Source organism: Condylostylus longicornis, unplaced genomic scaffold, assembly GCF_029603195.1.
Source record: "Condylostylus longicornis isolate FDR11 unplaced genomic scaffold, ASM2960319v2 ptg000162l, whole genome shotgun sequence".
NCBI lineage: Eukaryota > Metazoa > Arthropoda > Insecta > Diptera > Dolichopodidae > Condylostylus > Condylostylus longicornis.
In genome coordinates, this window is record NW_026578130.1 from 1,324,296 (window position 1) to 1,346,767 (window position 22,472).

A 22,472-nucleotide genomic window follows, 5' to 3' on the forward strand; every position below is an offset into this window, starting at 1 on the left:
TTAGACACTTGTTCTACCCCACACCCATATGGTTTTTTGCTGGAAATTTATCATAGAATCATATCCTTGATACTAATTTGCAATCTTATACGCGTAACATCCTGTATTTTTATATATAATATATTATAATATGTGAAAAAACTCATATATATAGCAAAATATTATTTAATCCTTTAAAAGAAACGTAAAATATAACTACGATATAGTACAGTTTATTAAAATTAAAAATTAAAATAAAATAATATTTAAAACAATATTTATTTTTTTTTTCTTTTTAATAATAATTATTTGCTTAAAAATAAAGTATATTATATTTATATAATTTATTATTAATATGTACAATAATAATTTATATTAAAATTAATTAAAATTATTTATTTTTATAGTTTTTATATATAAATTTTATAATTAAAATAAAATTTAATTATACAATGTAAAATTATGAAAATTAAATTTAGGAAATTTTGTATTTTTTTCTCTTTTAATTGTGTACGTTCAATTAATATAATAAATTCATTAAGAAAACGTTTAAATTGTTATATGTATAATAATTATTATAACAATTAAATTATAAAATATTTATATAAAATATTTTATTCAAAATATATAATATTTTTCATAAAATAAAATTAAAAAATTTTTTTTTTTTCAACTTTTGGTTATTTTTCTTCTTTTTCTTTAAATAAAATACTTTGTAATTAAAATTTAAAAAAAAAAAATTAATATAATATTTGTATATAATAAATTATAACTAAAAACTTGAACTATATTATGTAAAATATAAATATAAAAGATGCATTTATATATAAAGTATATGTTATGTGAAAATATTATGTTAATATAAAATATATGTATGTATTTAGTACAAACACGAATTCATTTAGTATTAGAGTACAGTCAAACACTGCATACTGACTTGCAACTGTTTGATTACTTATTTGTATTCCATAAAACTGTATGATCGCATGCCCTTAAGCAATCCAACAGCTTGTAATTTGTAATTTAGTTTTTTTTTGTAAATAGTTTAGCTCATAATGTAATTGCAAAACTAAAAATTGTATGTTTGACAGAGCCCTTAAAATGTACTAGGAATTCAAAATGAATAAATTTAAAAAAAGTTTTGAAATTTGAAAAAATTTTGTTGTATAAAATTTTTCATTAATTTAGAATATTAAATTTTACATGAATTCATTTTCGAACATTTGTATAGTATAATATTGTGTATATATATGTATGTATTATTAGTCAGGGTTTATACTATTAAACATTGGTACATAACGTAATAGATTTGTTTGTTTTAATAAAATTTTGTTAAAATTTTATTAAAGTTTTGATATGTTTGAAATATTTGTATGAATAAAGTTTATTTCGCGTATGAATTAAGTTTGACATGAAACCTTCTAAATCCGGTTTGTATAGTAATTGAAAATATTATTAAATTGCTAATTTTATATTATTTTATTAACATTTATTCACTCTCAACTCACACTCTCAACTCTTATCACTCTCAACTCTTTTTTTAATTCATTTTTTAATTTCATTTAAATTCGTGAAATGCGAGTCGCGTTCAACCGTACTGTATTTTAAAATCTCTCTTGTTTTTTAAATTTCTGTCAACTTTATTTTTATACATCTGGTACGTTTACGTAATTCTCAATTAACGGTTACTCACTATAATACAATTTAAAATTTATGTGTTATTTTATACTGTTCTACTCTCTTCTGTATTCCACTCAAAATTAAATTAATTATATTGAATATCACTACGCTCATTACGAAAAAAAAATGTAGCGTAGTAGTTTGTAGTGCGATTGCAGAGAATTTTTTTTGTAGAATACGGAACAGAGTGTATTTTTGATAATTAATAATATTAATATTATTAATGTGTTGTAGAAGTACAAATGCATCTTATAGTAATTATTATTTAATTATAATTAATAATAATTAAAAATAATAAAATATTAAGGATTATCTAAAATTAAAAATTATTTTTTAATTATTAATTATTTAATATCGATATTTTGAATTGAATTTTTGTTACCTACGTTTATTTATAATGTGTCATTGAGAGAGTAAAATTTATTTATTTTTATTATTATTTTTGAGTTTTTTTTTGTTGCTGTAAATAATTGAGCATTTTCTTTTGTTTTTTGCTTCAAAATGAACTTTCTATTATTAATTTTAATTTTTTTTTTATTAATTATTTAACAATTATTTTACTTATTTTTTTTTTTATTAATTTAGTATGATGCTTAAACTTTGAACAATATTTTTTTTTGTTTAATTTTAAATTTGATATGTTTTATATTTTTGTTTTACATATTTAATTTATTTATATGTAGGTTTATTTTAAAATTTTAAATATTTATTATAAGTATTCTAAAAATTAAATATTTATATATAGTTTGAAGATGTGGTTAAATAACATCTTCACATTATGAATTATGTAGGTCATGTTTATTTGCCAAAGATGCTTTAATTCCATATAACATGTATAGTGTGATAATGGGGCATAAATATATTTTTGGAAAATGTATTAATTATGGCGTTAAGAAATTATAATAATTTTTCAATTTTTTTTTTTTTATTTTTCCAGAAATTTATTTCAAGCAATATAGATTTTTCAATATTGTTGAAATATTTTGATATATAGAATTAAAAACATCTAGTATAGCTATATACTAAAATAATTATAATTAGTATTTTATTTTATAAATTATTTTTAAAATTAATTTTAATTATTATATTTTTTTAAGTAGTATATGCCATCAAATTATAACAAAATAAAAAAAATGAAAATAAAAACAAAAAAGTAAAACAAATATGCAATAAAATTATTGCCTTAATTTTCTCATAAGTATTGATGTACTGTTATTAATTATACTGTTATAATCATCGTTATTTAAACTATTTTTACCTGTATTTGAATTTAAATTAATTTTCTTATTAGTATTTGAAATATTATTTTGACGTTTCTGTCTAATATGACGTCGTCCATTATTTCGATTATGATTATGATGTTCATGATGATGTTGTTGTTGTTGTTGCTGATGATTATGTTGCCTTTGTTGTTGTTGTTGTAAATGTTGTTGAATTTGTTGATTTAATATATGCCTTTTTATATGATGTTTTGATTCTAACGATGATGATGATGATAATGATGATGATGGCATCGATGATGATGATGATGATGTTGATCCTGAATTTTCAAATTTTTCATATTGTGCTGATGAAACATATGGTGCTAATGCTGATACTGTTGAAAATAATATTTCATCAATACGTTTTTTAGCAGTTGCATTTAATTTTTTGTCAGCATAATATAAAATATCTTCAGGATTAACACTATTATTATGATGATTAAATTCATGTTCATTAGCAATATTATGATGTCCATGATGATGATGTATATGTGTTTGATTACAATCTGTTTGTGTATATGATTGATCAAAATTTAAATAATCGAATGCATTAAAATCTAATGGTGTTCTTGATCTTTTAAGTGTTGAACTTCTTAAACCACGTAAATCAATTAATTTTACATCGAGCCTTGGTGACCTATTTATTATATAACAATTAAAATAATGATAATAATAATTTAATATTTTTTTAATTAAAATATTAAAATATTATTTAAAATTTATTGTATATATAATTAACATACTTTGGCACTTTCTCCATATCAGCTGGAGTAGTATAGTATATCCGGTACGCATTCCAGGGTAACGCTGGATCTATATATATTTTAATAAAATATGAAAAAAAAATTTTCTTTTATTAATAAAAATTAATATGAGAGCTGTGAAGCAATAATTTTAATGAAATATAAAAAAAAAGCACTCATTGTGGGTGAAAATATTATATAGTGAAAAACAATGAGAAAAGAAAGCAATAAATATTATTGTTATGTAAGTGTTATAAATGTGTTTAATAAATTTGAGCATTTATTAGTGTGCTAATAATAATAAAAAGACGCAAGTTTATTTATATATATACACACATATATATATAATTTTTAATAAAGATTATAATACAAAAAAAAAAAAAATTCACACACAATTTTCTCAAATATTAGGTGGTTTAATAAATGCATGCAGCAAATTTGTTTTTTTAATTGAAAAATATACAAAAAAAAAAAACATGAAAATTAAAAATTCAACATTAAAACCTATAATATTAATTTTAGATATATACTTGTTTTAGTAATAAATTGTTAATATTTTCACTCTTAACAAATAACAGCCAGCTTACCCAACATTTAATTTATATCACTCATATATATATATTATATGATTTCTCATAATGAAAAAACAAAAATCTCATTATTTGAGAACAATATTTTGCCTATAATTCTCAAAATATACTCGTATAAAAGAGAAACTACTCATAATATTTTGTTAACGGGTTTCTTTTGATTAAAATAATCCTATAATTATACTTGCATGACAAGAATTATTGTTCATTTTATGTTTACAATAGTAATATTTTCGTTTGCATCATGTATAAAGAAAATACTATTGTATTTAATTTTAATTTTAAACTGTTCTATTCCTAAATAATGTTTATAAGTTTTGTATTTCGAAGTTTATATTGTTATTTTTACATAATATATGAAAATAAGTGATAGGTGTACTTATATTCACTCCTATTTCAAATATTTTTTTCATGGTTTATGGATTTTCATTACATTCTATGAAATATGAGTATAAAATTATTTTTTTTGCTAAAAAATATTCTAATATTTAAACTCATAATATAGTATAGAATGAATATACTATTCTTAAAGAAATTAATAATGCGTAAATAAATGTTTTTTCCTAAATAAACAAAAATATAAATGATTTTTTTTTGTTTTTCATGTGATATGCAGCGAAAATTTCGTGCGAAAAATTTTTTGTTTTAAAAATTCTGTTCTACAATTTCCGTTTTTAATTTAGTTTAATGACATTTTTAAACTATATTTTATTTATTTTGTAATTTTAGATCAATAATATTAAATAAAAAGTGAGGGGAATTTAATTTAAACTATACATATATATTATGCTTATGTAAGTATTTTATGCAAAATAATTCAAATATTTCTCTTACGGACCACCTACAATACATTTAAACAAAATTTTCGTTTTTATTATATATTTTTGTTATACGTATATTTTAGAAATTATGTATATGGTTTTGAAGTTTTCCTTCTTGAATTTAATTTCAGATTATTCTTTTCCAAAAAAAAAAAAAATCACCATAGACCACCATAGGAATAGAATTGAAAACCCTTTATAAATCTATGTCTCCCGTATGTTAATAATAATTGTATATTATGCAAGAAATAGTATATCATATGTTTGTATATTATGTATAAGAGAGTATAAGGAGAATATATTATTATGTTGTATATGAAAATGAAAATTTAATTTTTATAATACCTATTTATTTATATACACGTTTTTATTTTTTTTTTGTTGTGTGTATGAACATAGAAATAAAGAAAATGAAAAAAAAAAATATAAAAAATGAATAATATTATTTTTATATTTTTTCTATTTATTTTTTTTTGTTTGGTTTTTTTTAGTAAAGTTAGCAAATATCAAACTTGAACACCACACACTTACATGCCTGCGAGCATTTTGGCGGCTCGAAATATAATCCAGGTTTTAATGGTCTCTCTTCTTCATCATGTACTTCAATTGTTAACCATCCAACCATAACTGGTTTACTATCATTTGTATTATTATGATTTTGATCATGTGATTGTTTATCAAATTTATCCCATATATTAATAGCACGTTTAACATCAATTTCAACCCAACCACGATGTGAACTATTTAACATAACTGTATTACAAATACGTTTTTTTCTATCTGTATATGTAAATAATTTAAAAAAAAAAAAAAAACAAGAGAGAGAGAGAGAGAGAAAATAAATAATTTGTTTTTGTATATATTTTGTTAATTAATTGCATATTATTAAATTAAATTTGGAAAAAGTATTTTGTAAATTATCTTGAATTTTAAAACTATACGTGTGTATGTTTTAATCTCACTTCTTCTGTGCCACTTTTTTAATTCTTTTTTCTGTCAAATTTAGAATGCTCAATTTCTCCTCTCAGTATGTAATTACAATTTCGTAATATACAAAACTATAAAGTGAACTAAATTTATTATTTTCGAGAACAATGTATTTAAATTGCGTTTAAACCGACGAGGCCGGTGACCGACTCACTAATTTCCATTAATTTGAGATATGAGTAGGTATGACATTCTTCTTATTCTCACTTGTAATTTGTAATTTTACTCGATTATTATAATATATTCAGAATATACGAATAATTGATTCTCGTTTTTTTTTCTTTTATTCTTTTTCGATGAGAAAAACACAGGTGTGATATTGGTTATTGTGAGAGTGATATTTTTGTGAAATGAGTGAGAGTAACATTTTGACAAAATATTTTGGCAATTTTCACCATCATTATTTTGTGTATATTAAAATTTGCACGAGTATACAGATTAAAATTTTCGTATTAAAATTAGAATTATGCGTGATTAGATTTTTATTTATATACGGTCTAGAAATCTCGAATAAAAAACAAAACAAAAAGAAAATTTAAAGGCCTATTGAACTATAATTAATTTTTTTTTTCATATTTCTTTGATAAAAAATAAAGTGTATCTCGTGTCAGTCATCAAAATGCTCTCTATCAATTTGTTTTCTATTTTTTTTTTTTGTATACTGTATATGTATTTTACTATCATATAGGTAAAATACGAATATTTATATTTAAATATGTGTTTTGTTGAAAATATTTTGGACCATGTATTCGGCTAGTTTAAATACGAGTACAATAACAAATTTTTAATCTTTAATTAATTTTTAGTGAGAAACGTAATCAATTTTTTTTTTTTCAAAATGTTTATATTATTTTTACCTCTTCTATTTCTACGATGTGCTTGTATTGTTGATACTGTAACACGTATTTGTGCGTCCATCGGTGGTTGATCACAATCATTACTTTCAGCTGATCTTGTTGTTCTATTTGTTGTATTATGAGGATTTAATTTATATAATCTGTAAAATAAATTTTTTTTTTATTATTATTTTATTCTTTTTAGTAATTATAAAATTTTATAAAATTAAAGAAAAATATAGAGTTTGTATGTTTTAAATTTATTTACCTTAAAACTGCTGTATCCAAATATAAATTTTTTTCATCTCTTACGAAAAATGATGCCGAAAATTTTACTGTTATATTATTTTCATGTAACCATTGTGTTTCATTATTTTGATTACATGATGGATATGCTGCCATTTCATGTGTTAATTCTTCGGGTGGAGAAATTTTTTCACGTATATCAAATAATTTATTACGAATGTTTTCTTTCCTATAGTTTTTGAAAATAAATTCAAAATAAAATAATATTTTTAATAAAATTAGCAAAACAGCATTAGTTTGGTAATAAATTATTATTAAGAATATGTCAGGATTTAGTCAAACTACATATATATATATATATATATATAACAAATTAGAAGGTATTGCAGATATTGAAAATATTGAATATATGCAATGCCATCTACCGAGATAATTCTGCGTAATTACTTTTCTGAATTACTCGTTTTCGAAAAAATGATGTAGTTAGTTGAAAGTGTTATACAAGTACGTTTAGAATGTTATATACCCTTAAATACATAGATTAAATTTGCATTATTGTAAATAATGTATTAAATGTAAATATTTAATGTAAATTTTTAACATTACATACAATAATGTAATGTTAAAAATTATTATAATAATGCAAAAAATAACTCAAGCTCCTTAATTTATGCAATTTATTTTCTATTTTTAATTTTCTTATTTAAATACTTTGAAATTACCCTAGTGCATAATCTCGGTTTTACAAAACAATAACCACTTTATTATTTCATATTTTATTTTAACTTATCGTAATTCTCAAATAATTCTCTTTAAATTGGTAATTTGATAACAATTAAATTTCATTATGCTTTTTAATATTCATTTACCTACTTATTATTTAAATACTGACATATAAGTGCATATTATATATAAATATAGAATTATGATTTTATATAAAAGAATATTTACAACATTTTTATATTAGGAAGGTAATTAAGATAAATCAAGTGTGATTTTATTCAATTAGGCGCCTCTCATTTAGTTTACCCTTTTTGTTCTATAATTTTTCTCTACACATACATACAAATACACAAAAAAGCCACTAAGCGTAAAATGCATAATTTTAACATAACTTTTGCGGTAAATTCTTTCGCATATATCGCATATTAATCTTTATGTATACAATGTTATAATTACATATATAAAATATAATTTAATATACAAAAATAAATTATTTTTTGTTTTCATTATTTTTTCTTACTATTATAAAATCCGTCTAACTTGATACAAAATTATAAAATAAAAAAACAACTGAAACCACAGAAAATGAAAAGAAATAAAAATTATATAGAGCCCACAGACGGCTAGACTTTGTCAAACATTTAAACACATACCTACTAAATATTTGAATGTAAGAAAAGAGAAGAAGAAAAAAAAAAACAAACTAAAATACAAGTAAAGCATAAAAAAGAATTTACAAATAAGAAAAAACAAAACATGAATGAAAAAAATTTTAAAACTCAAGTTTTATTCATTTTTCGCAGTCATTTCATATTTAATGTACTTATGCCTTATATAATTTTTTTTTTTTTATATATTGGCAGCAAGCAATATTATTCATTCACAATATTTGAATTTCTACTATTATACATTTTATATATTAATATTATATAGAAATATATATGTACATGATATAATTATATAAATTGTTATTCATTATTATAGTGTGCACGTCATAAAAGATCTTTTAAGTCCAGACGTTAGACTAAATGGAATGTGATATTTTGAAACACATATTTTATACATAATGGTACCTACATATGTACGTAGATGAATTTTTATATATAAATATTAAGATGAAAGATAAAAGATGAAAATTAAAACAACAAAACTGGTATAGCGATAAATAAACAAAAAACAAAAAAATCATTTAAAAGAAAGAAAAATAATTATAACACTACCGCGTCAAACATCAGACAGTAAGCATAACCTATAAGTGTCTTTATAGTGTACAAATTAATATAGATAAAGTTCTTCATTATTAATTAATAAAAATTATAAAAAATGCATATGATCTGATAGAATAGACTATAGAATTTATATTTTTAAATTATATTATTCGCGCATATATGTGAAATAAATTCAGGAATTGCAGGAATTGCATATGAGTATAATATGTGTATATACGCACGCATATTACATGCATAACAGTATTTTGTCTCTTTTAATTACCATCATTAAATTGTTTTATATACCATTTCACTTAAAGCTCAAAAGAAATTTTCTCTTCTATCATCTCTTTTCATATTTTTACTGTTATAATATTTTACTCTTATAATAGTGTTTATTTTTTCTTAATGTATATTAAATATTAATTGTCGTAAATGTCGGAATTAATATCAAAGAATATTATGAATTTTACTAATACAACATTATAGTTGTGAAATTAATAAGTAATGTGCTTATTACACTAATAATTTAACTTAATGGAAATTTCTTCATGCAACTACAGAACAGATGGATGACGTAATCAAAGGAACGAGTTAAAGGCAGAAAAATTAATTAAAAAATTTTTCTATTCGAACTGGACTCGAACCAGTGACCTACCGCTTTCTAGGCGGACGCTCTACCAACTGAGTTACAGAGGCATGAAGAATAGCTTAATTTTATAAAAACTCTTGTATGCACACTCTTTCGGGCACTATTTTTTTTTGTTTGTATCCGTTATGCTGTGTTATCCACTCCCTATTTGATTAGAAAAAAATTCAATGCATATAAAGGCGCTTACATGCGTGTTGAATATAAGTGTGTTCGACTGTATATGCATAATAATTAATACGATAATGAAGTGTTTTGAAATATTAGGAGCGAAATTTTTCCGAAATTTTTCGAAAATAACAAAAATTTCGCGCTTTAGTGTTATTATTTTTGAAATATTTAAAATTATTTTATTAAATGAAGATTGTTATTGAGTTTGTTTCAATTAATCATAAGAAATTTTCTAAGTAATTTAATTTATCCTTGAAATTATCCAACAATTAACTTTATTCAATTTAAATTTTATCACAATTTCTATATTCATTTTTATTAATTTAAATTTATATATTTATTTTAAAAAGTAATAAAGTATGTGTGTTTATTATTTTTTTTACATTCAATTACGGGTTTTGTGATGCTCTTGATCGTCAAATTAAAATGTAATATACATACACACGTATGTAATACATAGCCTTATGAATTACGTATAAGTAAATTTTATTTGCAATTGAATAAATCTATTAATTTAAATTTTGCAAAAAGAAAACAAAAAAAATAAAATAAAAAATATTTGGGCAAAAATTCCTAGACTATAATAGATGAAGAGAATATGCGTATAGAAGAGAAAATTAAATTATGTGTAAATTTTAATACGCACGCACAATAAAGAGTCTCGTAAATTTTATTTTATATGTAGGTATGTATGTATTGTGGGTAGTTAAGTAGGAAATGACACCTTAAAAAAAATAATTTTTCTTTTCTTAATTTAAATAAAATTTTATTAAATTTTTATGTTATTTTCTAATAAAGAAAGTAAAATTTAATTTTTTTTTTTTGACAAAAAGTAAAAAAAGAAAATTAAACAGGATATTTTTATTTTTGCCTATTATAAAATTTAATAAAGTTAAAAAAGTTTCCCATGTACTAATAGAAAATTTTGAGATTGACCTTTTGAAAGTGACTACATATGTCAATGAATACATAGCCATAGTGATAAATTCGAATTAGAATAATGTTTTGTAAAGTAGCACATTTCACTTAATAAAATTACACTCGTTTTTTTTTTATTACACTGTTTTTATTACTCTGTCTTTAAATTAATTTTTTACGTGCAATAAATGTTATATTATAATATACAATATTTATTGCATATTTTTAGGATGAAAGCCAAAATTCAAAAAATGGTCGAATTTGACTGTTAATTAGAAGAATTTACCATTGGTTTTTTTTTTAAATTTTTTAGAAATTTCAAAAAAGAAATTTTACCGTGTTAGAAAAATAAGAGGTCGAAAATTGAAATTAAAATTTTGACAGGAGGATAAATTATAATAATAGTTTAATAATGACGGACAGCTAATCTGGCAGAGTGAAATTAATAAGTAAATACTTTTTTCTAATTTTGTTGCAAATGTGCTAAAATTGTTTACTAGTGATAATTTAAATTAATAATAATAATATGTACGCCCTTTTTCTTTTTAAGCTTTTCATTTTCAATGAAATCTGTGGAATAAAGCGAAAATATGTGGTAATTCAAAAATAACGAAATTTGAATAAATTGAGTTTAAATTATATATACACTAAAATATGTAATTCTAATAAAATTTTGACAGCATTTTCTATTAAACTAATAAATTATTTTATTAGAAATTGTCAAGTTCGGCTTAGTGAATTGAAAACCAAGTAACAGAATTTTCGCACGATATCAGATAAACTGTATAGAAATTTGCCAATTAGAAATAAAATGAAAAGCAGTTTAATTGGACTTACGCAGTTTTTGATTATGATCACAAGTAGGCTTGTCTTATTAATAAAAATAATAAAATTATTATCACAATTATTTTTAAGTACGAAGGTAATTTATCCAAATTTTTATTTATTGGGTATTCAATTCTGGGAACTTGTTGATTCTGGGAATTATAAAAAATTTTTAAATAAAATAAATTAATAATAATTTTCTATTTATTAATAGAAAAATTCATTATAAAAGTTTGAGAATAGATCACAATAATTTTCTTTTTTTGTTGACTAAATATCATGAACTCTGAGGGGGTAAAATAATTGAAATTTATTTTGTGTGTCAAAAATTAATAAAAGGAACTACTAGATGCTTATTGTTATAAAGTTAATTTTAAGTATTTTAAAGTAGTTCTATTCAATAATATTAAATAGGAAGTTTTTTGACCCTTTTAATTTTTAATTCAAAATCTTAACTTTTAATCAAAAAAAAAAATCTGGTATTTATTATAGGAAATATTAAGAAAACACAAATATTCTTTTAAAACACACACTATTCAAAATATTAAAGTGGCACAACAATACTTGAGCACAATGAAATGTGCACATTTTATTATGGTACTGTACGTTAATTAATTAATTGAGTAAAATATGTTATAAGGGGTTGCAAAAAAGAAAAAAAACAAAAATTTTTATTTTTAATACAGGTGTACAATTGCACTTACTTTTGGATATTTTAACTTTTATTCTCATATAACTCAGGTATATATACTTAGGTATAATATGAAATGAAAATTTGAGTAGTTTTATTAATGCTTATTATGCCATAAGTAAAGCATAAACAATTATTTTTATAAGTGGGCATTCACTTTAATTTTTAATTGATTGTAATAATTGAAAACATTAAATATATACAATTATGATTTTTAAACTATTGTAATACAAGAATGTGTTTGAAAAATTTTGCATACGATGTGGGTATAATACGCGTTGTTTAGAAAGAAAAATTGTTAGAAATATCAGTATAATTTAATGAATTTGTGAGGTTAATACTACAACTAGGTAACTCGAAAATTTTATATTTTTAGAAAATTAACTTAGGCTTTATAAAATCAAATTTTCTTTTATCTGTCACCAATATTTAAGCTTAAAAGTGTTTTAAATATCTGAAAATGATAATGCCAAAACTAGATATCTTTATGATAAATTATTTGTATTTGCTAAATTTTCTATTTTTAAAAGACTATGTCTCTAAACCAATAAATGCAACTTATCTAATTGTAGCATTAACTTCATGAATTATTAGTGAATATGCATTCGTATCGTAGCATAAAATTAAATTTATACCCTTAAATTTCTTAACTGCGTATTGGAAATATCTAGGAAATTTAGAATAAATTTAATTGATAAATTAAGAAATAATTTGAGAACAAATTGGACTTACAATATTTCCACTCTAATGTGGAGGTATATATTTAAATTTTCAAAAATTCACGTATGTTTACTGTAGCTACGCAATGTTTAGTAAATGTTTAACAAATTATAAGAGTCTGATCGTCTAATTCGCTATTTAAATCGGCCAGCAAGAGGAAAGTGAGTAACTAGCATGTATTTGTATAATGTAATTTTCGAGTGAGAAGAATTTTTCCGAATTGCGTATTATTGTTTTTTCTTAAATATTATATACAGAGAGAAACATTCAATCGATAATTTGAGAAAAAATGCAAAAATCTAATTGTAAAAATTAGTAATCTTATTGGAATAATGAAATATTCATTATAAAAGCCGAGAATTCTAATTTAAAAGTGAATAAAAAGTGAGTAAAAAAAAAGCCAGATGAGACTGTAAGAATAACAAATAATTTTACTTAATAAAATATTACAAAAATTGAAAGAAATTAAAATATATATTTTCTTGAACTGTAATAAATTTTAGTAATAACTTTCACTATGTATATAATATTAATATAATAAAATTTTCTAAGCATTGGCTTGCACTACATTATATTAATCAAGGTGGGACGTTAACCTAAAATTAAGAATGTAAATAAAATAAATTTTATTCTAAGTATATAAGTACAATAAATATAACAATCATTTTAATTTCTATAAAATTCTTAATAGAATAGAATCACGTTTGATGTATGTAAGTATGTTTGTATACATTACAATATATAATTATAATTGTAATAATAATAAAAATGCACTTAGTTATTTTAAAACATTTGCCCTTGATAATGTCTTTCAAATTCAAATATATACGTATAATATGTATGATATCTTTTATAAAATATTATTAGATCGTTGTCGTTTAAGACAATTTTTTTTTTCATATACGATGTAACGTATTATCTTAAATTAAAATTTTGTCTAGAATTCTCGATAGTCTGGAGCTTTTTATTATTTTTATTTTTTTTTTCTGTCATATTTTTTTAAATAACCTGAATAAATTTGTTGTTATTTTATATATTTTTTTTTATATATTTTAATATTATTATTATTAATAAATATAATATGTATATAATGTTATAAATGCAGGTATATTTACAACTATAAGGTATATTTTATAATAAAAATTTTTGTTGTGCATTTTTAATATGAAAAGGTATTTAAATCAAAAATTATAACACTAAAAAAAAAAATATGATAGACAGATCATATAACAGAAAAACAAGAATAAAAAAAAAATAATAAAACAAAAAAATAACGAAACATGGCAAGAAAAACACCAAAAACACTTATATGCACAGATATACATATATATGTACATACATATAAAATTTGAATGTATTAATGTATAAGAAACAAAAATATAAAATTTAAGTCTAGTCAAAAAAAATAATAAATAAAAAAAATTTCATTAAAAAATAAATAAATAAATAAAAAAAAAATGCAAAAGTCTGCGTTCTACATTGTAAGAATCTTTATTCGTAAAATAAAAAAAAAATAACAACAAAAACAAAAAAAAAAATAAAAATCATTCATTGCATTTTTTTTTGTTTTAGTTTTTGTTTTTTTTTTACCTATACTCATTAAATGATGTTGATTTTTTTGATGATGAATTGATTATTTTTGATGAATTTAATCTGAGTGTCTGGGTCTGGGTATATAAAAACAAAATGTTATGCTTGTGGTAAACCACCATAAAAAAATAAGAAAGGAAAAAAATAAAAAATTAATTTTTTATTATTTTTTTTTTTTTTTTAATTTTTTTTTTGCATGTCCTATTTGCATTAATTGTGCCAGACCTCTTTCTAATATTCTTTCTTGCATTCAATTTATTTTTTATTTATTTTTTTTCTCTTATTATGCATTTCTTGTTGTTCTTGTTTTTTTTTTATATTAACTTTATAATAATAATAATAAAATAATAATAATGTCTGTACTGGACGGACTTAGACTTTATTATGAGAATTTTTTTTTTTGTTTTGGTTTTCCATTGAGAAAATTTTTATTTATACATACTTATTGTTTTTTCCTCTCATTTAATTTAAGTTTATAATTATAAGTTTTAAAATATAAATAATAGAAAAATTTTTATACATTGTGTACTTATTTTGCATTTTATTATAGTTTTAATAATAAATACCTTGTTATTTTTATAAAAAATCATTCTTCCAATAAAAAATTACTTTTAAATTATATGGGTACGAACTATAATTTGATTTTATATTTAATTGACCTAAAATTACAATGTGTATTTGTGTTTTGTATAAGAAATAAAAAATATTATTTTAATTTTAATATTTAGGAAAAAAAAAATATAAACTTAAATGATTTCTAATGCAAATTTATAATGTTTTCGAAAAATTCTAATAAAATCATTAATATTGTTGCCATATTGCAAAAACAAAAAGTTACTATAAAATTTGTGAACATTTCATGTTATATTACCATCACTCATCGTAATCGTCCCCGTTATATCACCGTAGACGGCCCTATCACTGTCCGATTCACCGTCACCGTCATTGTCAACGTTAGCTTCAACGTTTTCGTCTAGATCACCGTCATCCTTACCGTCACAGCAACAGTCCAATTACTGTCACTGTCATCGTCACCGTCATCATCACGGTAATCGTCACCGTCACCGTTACCGTTACCGTTACCATCACCATCACCGTCAACTTTACCGTCACCTTCATCGTCACCGTTACCGTCACTGTCAAAGTTACCGTCATCGTCACTGTTACGACACCGACACTGTTACCCTCACTGTCAGGCTACGTATTTAGGAATTATATCTAACATATTTTCGAGAAAAACGCATTTGAAATAATATACGCTTATGTCAATTTGCAGATACCTGTAATATTTACAACGTTATTTTTTCGAAAATACTAACGTTAGAGTTACGTGGGTGTTTTATAAGATTCCGACGATATTAAAATTCTTAAAAATTTCACTCTAATCAGGACTAAAATATTTTAATGCGTTTTTTCTAAAATATGGCAACTCTTTCGTCCAAATATTTCTCAAACACAATAGTATGTATTTACATATATACATATAAATGTATTAACATAGTAAAGGATCATTAAATTACATAGAGATAAGAAGAAAATTATAAAAAAAAACTCATTTAAAATAGTAAAACTTCTACAATTTAATGTCTTTTTTTTTTTCTTTGCAAGCAATTAATTTTATGTTTTTGCATTTTTGTACCTATACCCGTATCTATATTCCTACTTACATACATCTATACTCTCATATAGAATAATTTCAGTACTAAAGTAATAAGTATGTAGATATGCATATGCATGTGTGGGTAAAAAACCAAAAATATATAGTAATAATAATAATAAAAATCTCTTGAATGAATTTTATACAATGTCATGTTTGAAACTATCAAGGATGTTAAAAAAAGAAAATATTTACATTAATGGGAGTGCACACACATATTCATAATACACAAACAATTTTAGCTACCTGCAAAACATAATGTTAAATAATGTATTTTAAGCCAGATTTTTAATTGAGAAAATAAGTACATATGTTTTTTTTTTCAAATAGAGAAAGAGGGGGGGGGGGGGGTGGGAGAAAGAAATGCGGGAATATAGAAATTGAACAGGATAAAAATATGAAATACCTTCTGGTCTGGTCTGGTTAGAAGAAAAAAAAACAAAACACATAAAAAATAAATCAGAACAAAAACAACAAAAATATGACTTTTATGCTTGGCTTTTTTTTTTGTTTTTTCGTATTTTTAATTCGCGCGCATAAAATTTTTATGATATTCTATGTACCTATACAATTTGCACGTTGTAAAAATTATCGACTGAATGTAAAAAATTCTTTTTTTTTTTGTTTTTGAGTTTTTTATTTTCTTTTTTGATGACGTAGATATTACTATATTTTTATAGTACGCTATATTATAGTACAATTCCTATTAGCATCGAGTATTATTGTTGTTATTATTGTAGTTTGTAATTTATGTACAAGTATACTTGTTCATTATTGTTGTATAAATATAAAGAAATAAAAAAAATAGGAATAACAATAAGAAAAAAAAAAAAGAGTTACTCAAGTAGTAAGCAGATATTTTTCTTTCATTAAATTATTCAACATTAATTCAAAAAAAAAAATAAAAATGAAAATATTGGGTGTCCGGAATTTAGGTAGTAGTAATTTTTATTTTTATATTTTTGACTGTAGTGAATACGATAATGTTATTGACAATGAATGGATAATATGCAACAATATTATTTATATCAAATTATATAGCATACTTTCAGGCAAATAAATTATATCATTTATTGGTTAGAAGACTTAAATTGCAGACAAAAAGTATTCTCAATTGTAAAATACTTGACAGTTTACTTAATTTTTGACAAAGTTGACAAATTTTGACAAGACAGAACGTTATCAGATAAAAGTTTGATTAATGCTTTTCCTGAAATAGCAACTATCCGGCAGAAAAACATTTTGGCTCTTATGTTATTTGTAAAATTTACGGCGAGAACCATTATGAAATTACAGCCCACTGTTCTTGATTTACTTATACCGGACAGATTTCTTGTATCATTTCGTTCCTTTTCAACCATAACTGTCTGGTCCGTGCTGTACGTCTATTTTGTGCTTGTGTCTAAAACATTTCTTTTTTGCAAAAAATAAATTTAAGATTATTTAAGATCAAAATTACTGATGCCATAATAATTTTCATAATAAATTTTTTATTTACACACAGTTAGTTTAGAGAATATTAAAATATAAGTGGACATAAAAAACATATGTTGAATATTTTTAGAGCATAAAAGTTATGATTTTTCTCTCTTTTTTTCTTTAGTTATACATTCATATGTACATACATCCATTCATATGTACTTATGTATGTTTGTATAGATGCACAATACATGATTATATTTCTCTACATTTTTTGTTCTTTTTTCATATTATTTCACTCTCACACATATCGACCTACAAAAAGTTCATTAACGGATTTGCTAGACATGGCCCAGACAGCCGACTATACATATTTTTTCTTTGTAGGTTTTTTTCTTGTTTTTTTTTTTTATTTTTGGTTTTTAAATATTTTCTTTACTGTATCTTGTCTCGTTTTCGTTATGCTTATCGTTTGTTCGCTTTTTGTTGCAGTTTTTGTTCTTTTTTTTTACTTATGTCGTCAGTCGTTGTCGTCGTTATTCGTCGTCAAATTCTTAGTTACATATTTTTTCATTCATCTGAAATTTAAAATAAAAAAAAAAAAACAGAAAACAAGAAGAAGAAATCAACAAAATATAAAATAAAATGATGAAAAGAGAAAAACAAAATAGCATAGAAGAAAAATTAAAACATAATTGAAACATAGTTGGCAGCATGTCAATGTTGTACATAATATTTATATTATAAATACGCATATGCATGTGTGGATGTTTATACGTTCATACATAAATGTACATACATGTATGATGTGATACCACTGTTGTGCAAGTACTTACCAGTGACATTGCCAATGCAAAGACATTAATAAAAATGAAAAAAAAAGGAAAAAAGAACAAAAAAACAAAAAAAATATGAAAAAGAAGTGAGTGGTAAATTGGTGAACAGTTGATGAATTAAGTGTTGATTATTGTTGTTGTTCTTATGTTTGTTTTTTTCACATATTTTTTTTTAGGTATTTAACATTATTATGTAGTTGTTTTAAAAATCTTACCGCAGATGTCGTTTTTTTAAAAATTTTTGAGTGAATTTCAGATTGAAAAAAAAAAAAAAAACATGTAATAACATGTATGTTGCATGTACACATGCATATACTTGTACATAATTTAATAATATCAAATAATATAATAAAACGTAAAAAATAAAAGAAATAAAAAATAATATAGAAAAAAAAATGAGAAAATAAAGCCAAAAAAAAAAGAAAATAAATAAATTGTCGGCTAAATTAAGGTCTTTAAGTCTAGACGGCCTCTCTATGGAAATATATACATAACTGACTAATATGGTTTGAATGCCGTTTAAGAATTTCTTCTGTTTCTTTTCTCTGATTTGTTTTTATATTTGATTTTTATTTCTTTTTAAGTTTTTCAATTCTCTTCTCTCTCTCTTTTTTTTTTTTCAGCTTCAGCTTCAGCTTCTCTGTTAAATAAATATTTTGTGGTTAAATAATAACAAGAAAGAATAAAAAAACATGAAATATAAAAAAACAACAAAAACAGGAATATTATAGCAAAAGCCAACAAGGCTTGTTAACCACTTCAAAAACACAAGAAGTTGATAGCAAACAAAAACAAACAACAATTCAAAGAGTACATATATGTATAAGTGTATGTATAAATAATAACAAAAAATGTATAAAAAATAATATAGAAAACGTCAAATATATACAAAATGAGACATTTTTAATTTAATTCACATGGAAATCAATCCTTTCTATATTTAAAATATTATAAAATTAAAATAATAAAAAAAAAAACAACAAGAATATTAACAACAATAAAAAAAAGTTTAGTTAAACTTTTGATTTTTTCTTTTTGTTTTCTTTATAAATTTTTCATTTTATTGTAAAATTGCAGTCGAACCATGATAAATGTTTTGTTTTTGCGTTTTTTTTTGCATTATTAAAAGGATCAAAAAGGAAAATTATACAATGTATGAAAATATTATTATAATTAAGAATATAAAATTAAATGAAAATGTCTCGACAATTATTAACTATACATATTTTATATGTACATAAATATTATGTATATTGGTGTACCTGTATTTTATTTACATACATATGTGTATATTGAATCTGATATGTTTTGCATTTCAATGAACATTTTACTGATATAAATTAATTGAATTCATTAATTTAGTTAATATTAACTTTAATTAAGTAATGAATTAATTTTCTAGTATTTCGAAAATTTCAAGAATGATCTAATGAATATAAATTATATGATTTAATGCATTTGGTATATGATTTTTTGTTTTGTATAATTATAGTATGCAAAATCTACTTAAGTCCAGTAAGTCAATTTCTCGTCACAGTTGAACCCAAAATATGTACAAATTAAGATAATTATATATGAATTATATTTTAGAAGATAATGACAAAAATGTTAACCTGCTAGTTCAGTTTAAATCTAAATATTTATGATTATGTTTTGGTCAATTATTCGAAATGCTAATTAAAATTTTACTTATTTATAGTTTTATAATATAGTGTTAATATAGTTTAGTTTCGAAGTTCTAAGTAGTAAATTAAATTCTATTTTTTTTGTTTTTCAATTATAATCTTTAGTGTAGCCTTCCAACTTAGGTCGTGTTTCTCGTTTTTTCTTCTCATTAGTTATTCACTTTCAAATCAGAATTTACTGTTTTTCTAATAAATATTTCCTATTTCTAATAAAATTACTCAGCTTCTCAATAGGATCAAATATATGATAATTACACATAGCGAAATAGAGAGGCCCAATTAATTTTCCCCCCTTTTTTTTTTATTTAGACATTTTTTTTTCTTAATATCTCAAAATTGATTTAAACATGTTTTGATAAAAAAAAATATATTTAATTATTTTAAATTACTAAATTGTAATTGAAAAAATTTGCCTAAAATTATGCAATTTTTGTTATTTTATAAATAAGTATATAAAACCTTCTATTTAAATGAATAAAATTATTGAAATGGTGATAAATTAATTGAGAAGGTCATAAAAGTATATTATTTTATAGTTATTATGAAGATGTGTGTATGTATATTATTCAATATCACTTAAATATTAAAATGGAAGCTAAGAAATATTAATTGGATATTTTTCTATATTGAATATTTCAATATAATTAGTAAGTAATTTTTTTCATTTTAAATTTATTATTGTTATTAAATTAGAAATTTTTTTCTTAATTGTTTAAACTTTTTTCGAGTCGCTAAGTTTTGGAAAAACTTGGATTGGAAAATAAAATCCGAATAGTTCAATTTTCTGAATTTTATGCACAGCATTCTCTTAAACAATGTGTAAAACATATTTTCCAAATAAAAATTCTTTATAGAAAATATTATTCACAAAATTGTTTTGAATCAAACAAAAAAATTAAAAAAAAAAAAATTTAAATTAAAATTTTATTTTTGAAAACAAAAATCCATTTTTGCTCTTTTTCAAGTGGAAAATTTTTTTTTGTTTTTATTGAAAACCAATAAAAATATTGAATGATTGCAAACGAAAATGAATTTTCTTTTTAAAAATTATTAAAATATTCCATTAAATTTATCTTATATATTATTATTGTGCTACATTATTTAAACTACATATATATATTTAGTAGACTAAAAATGTACAAGCAATGAAAAAGAAAATATTTTAACAATTTTTTCTTCTCTCCATCAATAATTTCTTTTAAAATAGTAAAATATTCTAAAAATAATATATTTTTTTTTTTTTGGGAAAATTTTTGACAAAAATTATTAATGACATTGTGAATTTTTAATATTAGATAAAATAATAAATTGCAATTGCAAATAAAAAAAAAAATTGCTTTTTGAATTGCATTCAAAAATAATAAAATTTTATTAATATGAGCACTGCAATTTTAAAATAATTAAATTGAAAATTTTTTTTCAAAATATATTTTGAAAATATTGTTTTTAAATAGAAAATTACTTAAAAATTTTTAATTTTATTCCATAGCAATTTGCAAGGAGTCACCTTCAAATTAATTTTAATATTGAAATTTGATTTTTTATTTTTTTCTGTGTATAATTGTAAAATTTTTCATTTAATAATCTAAATCCTTCTGGGATGCTTGGTGATTTCTTGCTATATACAGAATATTTTTAAAAAATATCTAAATATATTTTAGTTTTAAATTTTCCCATTAAATATTTAAGAAATTTTTTCAATAATTAATTTAATTTTCATAATTATATTTAGAAAATAATAGAGTGACAATATTATTAGAAAAATATTAATTAATTTTAATTATTTTTAGTCTTTTTTACCCATTTACGTACCCATTTGACAAAAATTCTAAATTCAATTTTATGGAAATTCTAATTCTAATTTTAATTTTATGGATATTCTAATTCTAATGTGAATTATTCATAAAATAAATTTTCTAATTAAAAATAAATATTAATACATGTAATAAATTATTTAAAATAAAATTATTTTAATTAAATTTTCTAAAATTTACCTATCATCCTTTAATATTTTAAAACGATCATTTTCATCATTTGGTACGGTTGATTCATGTACTGATTTTTGTTCACTATGTATTCGAATACGTCGAATTTCATCAGCACTTAAATTAAAATTATTTTGTATAAGTGATTGATGATTTGGATCATTTAAATTAATTTGTGCTGTTCTTATTTCAGAACTTTCATCAAATAAAAATCTTGATGATTTTACTTTTATTATATATTTAATGTATAT

The 22,472-nt window shown here is 21.6% G+C and overlaps 1 protein-coding gene across 1 annotated transcript; it reads right to left on the reverse strand.

Moving 5' to 3' along the window:
• Positions 1-2,763: 2,763 nt before the first annotated feature.
• LOC129616111 (protein anachronism-like) lies at positions 2,764-22,472 on the reverse strand. The gene is made up of 6 exons (XM_055531582.1): positions 22,231-22,472; positions 7,167-7,373; positions 6,920-7,059; positions 5,607-5,855; positions 3,665-3,734; positions 2,764-3,558 (listed from the first exon to the last, which is right to left on the reverse strand). The coding sequence occupies exons 2-6, from the start codon at positions 7,298-7,300 to the stop codon at positions 2,835-2,837; spliced, it is 1,317 nt and encodes a 438-aa protein (XP_055387557.1). The 5' UTR covers positions 7,301-7,373; positions 22,231-22,472; the 3' UTR covers positions 2,764-2,834.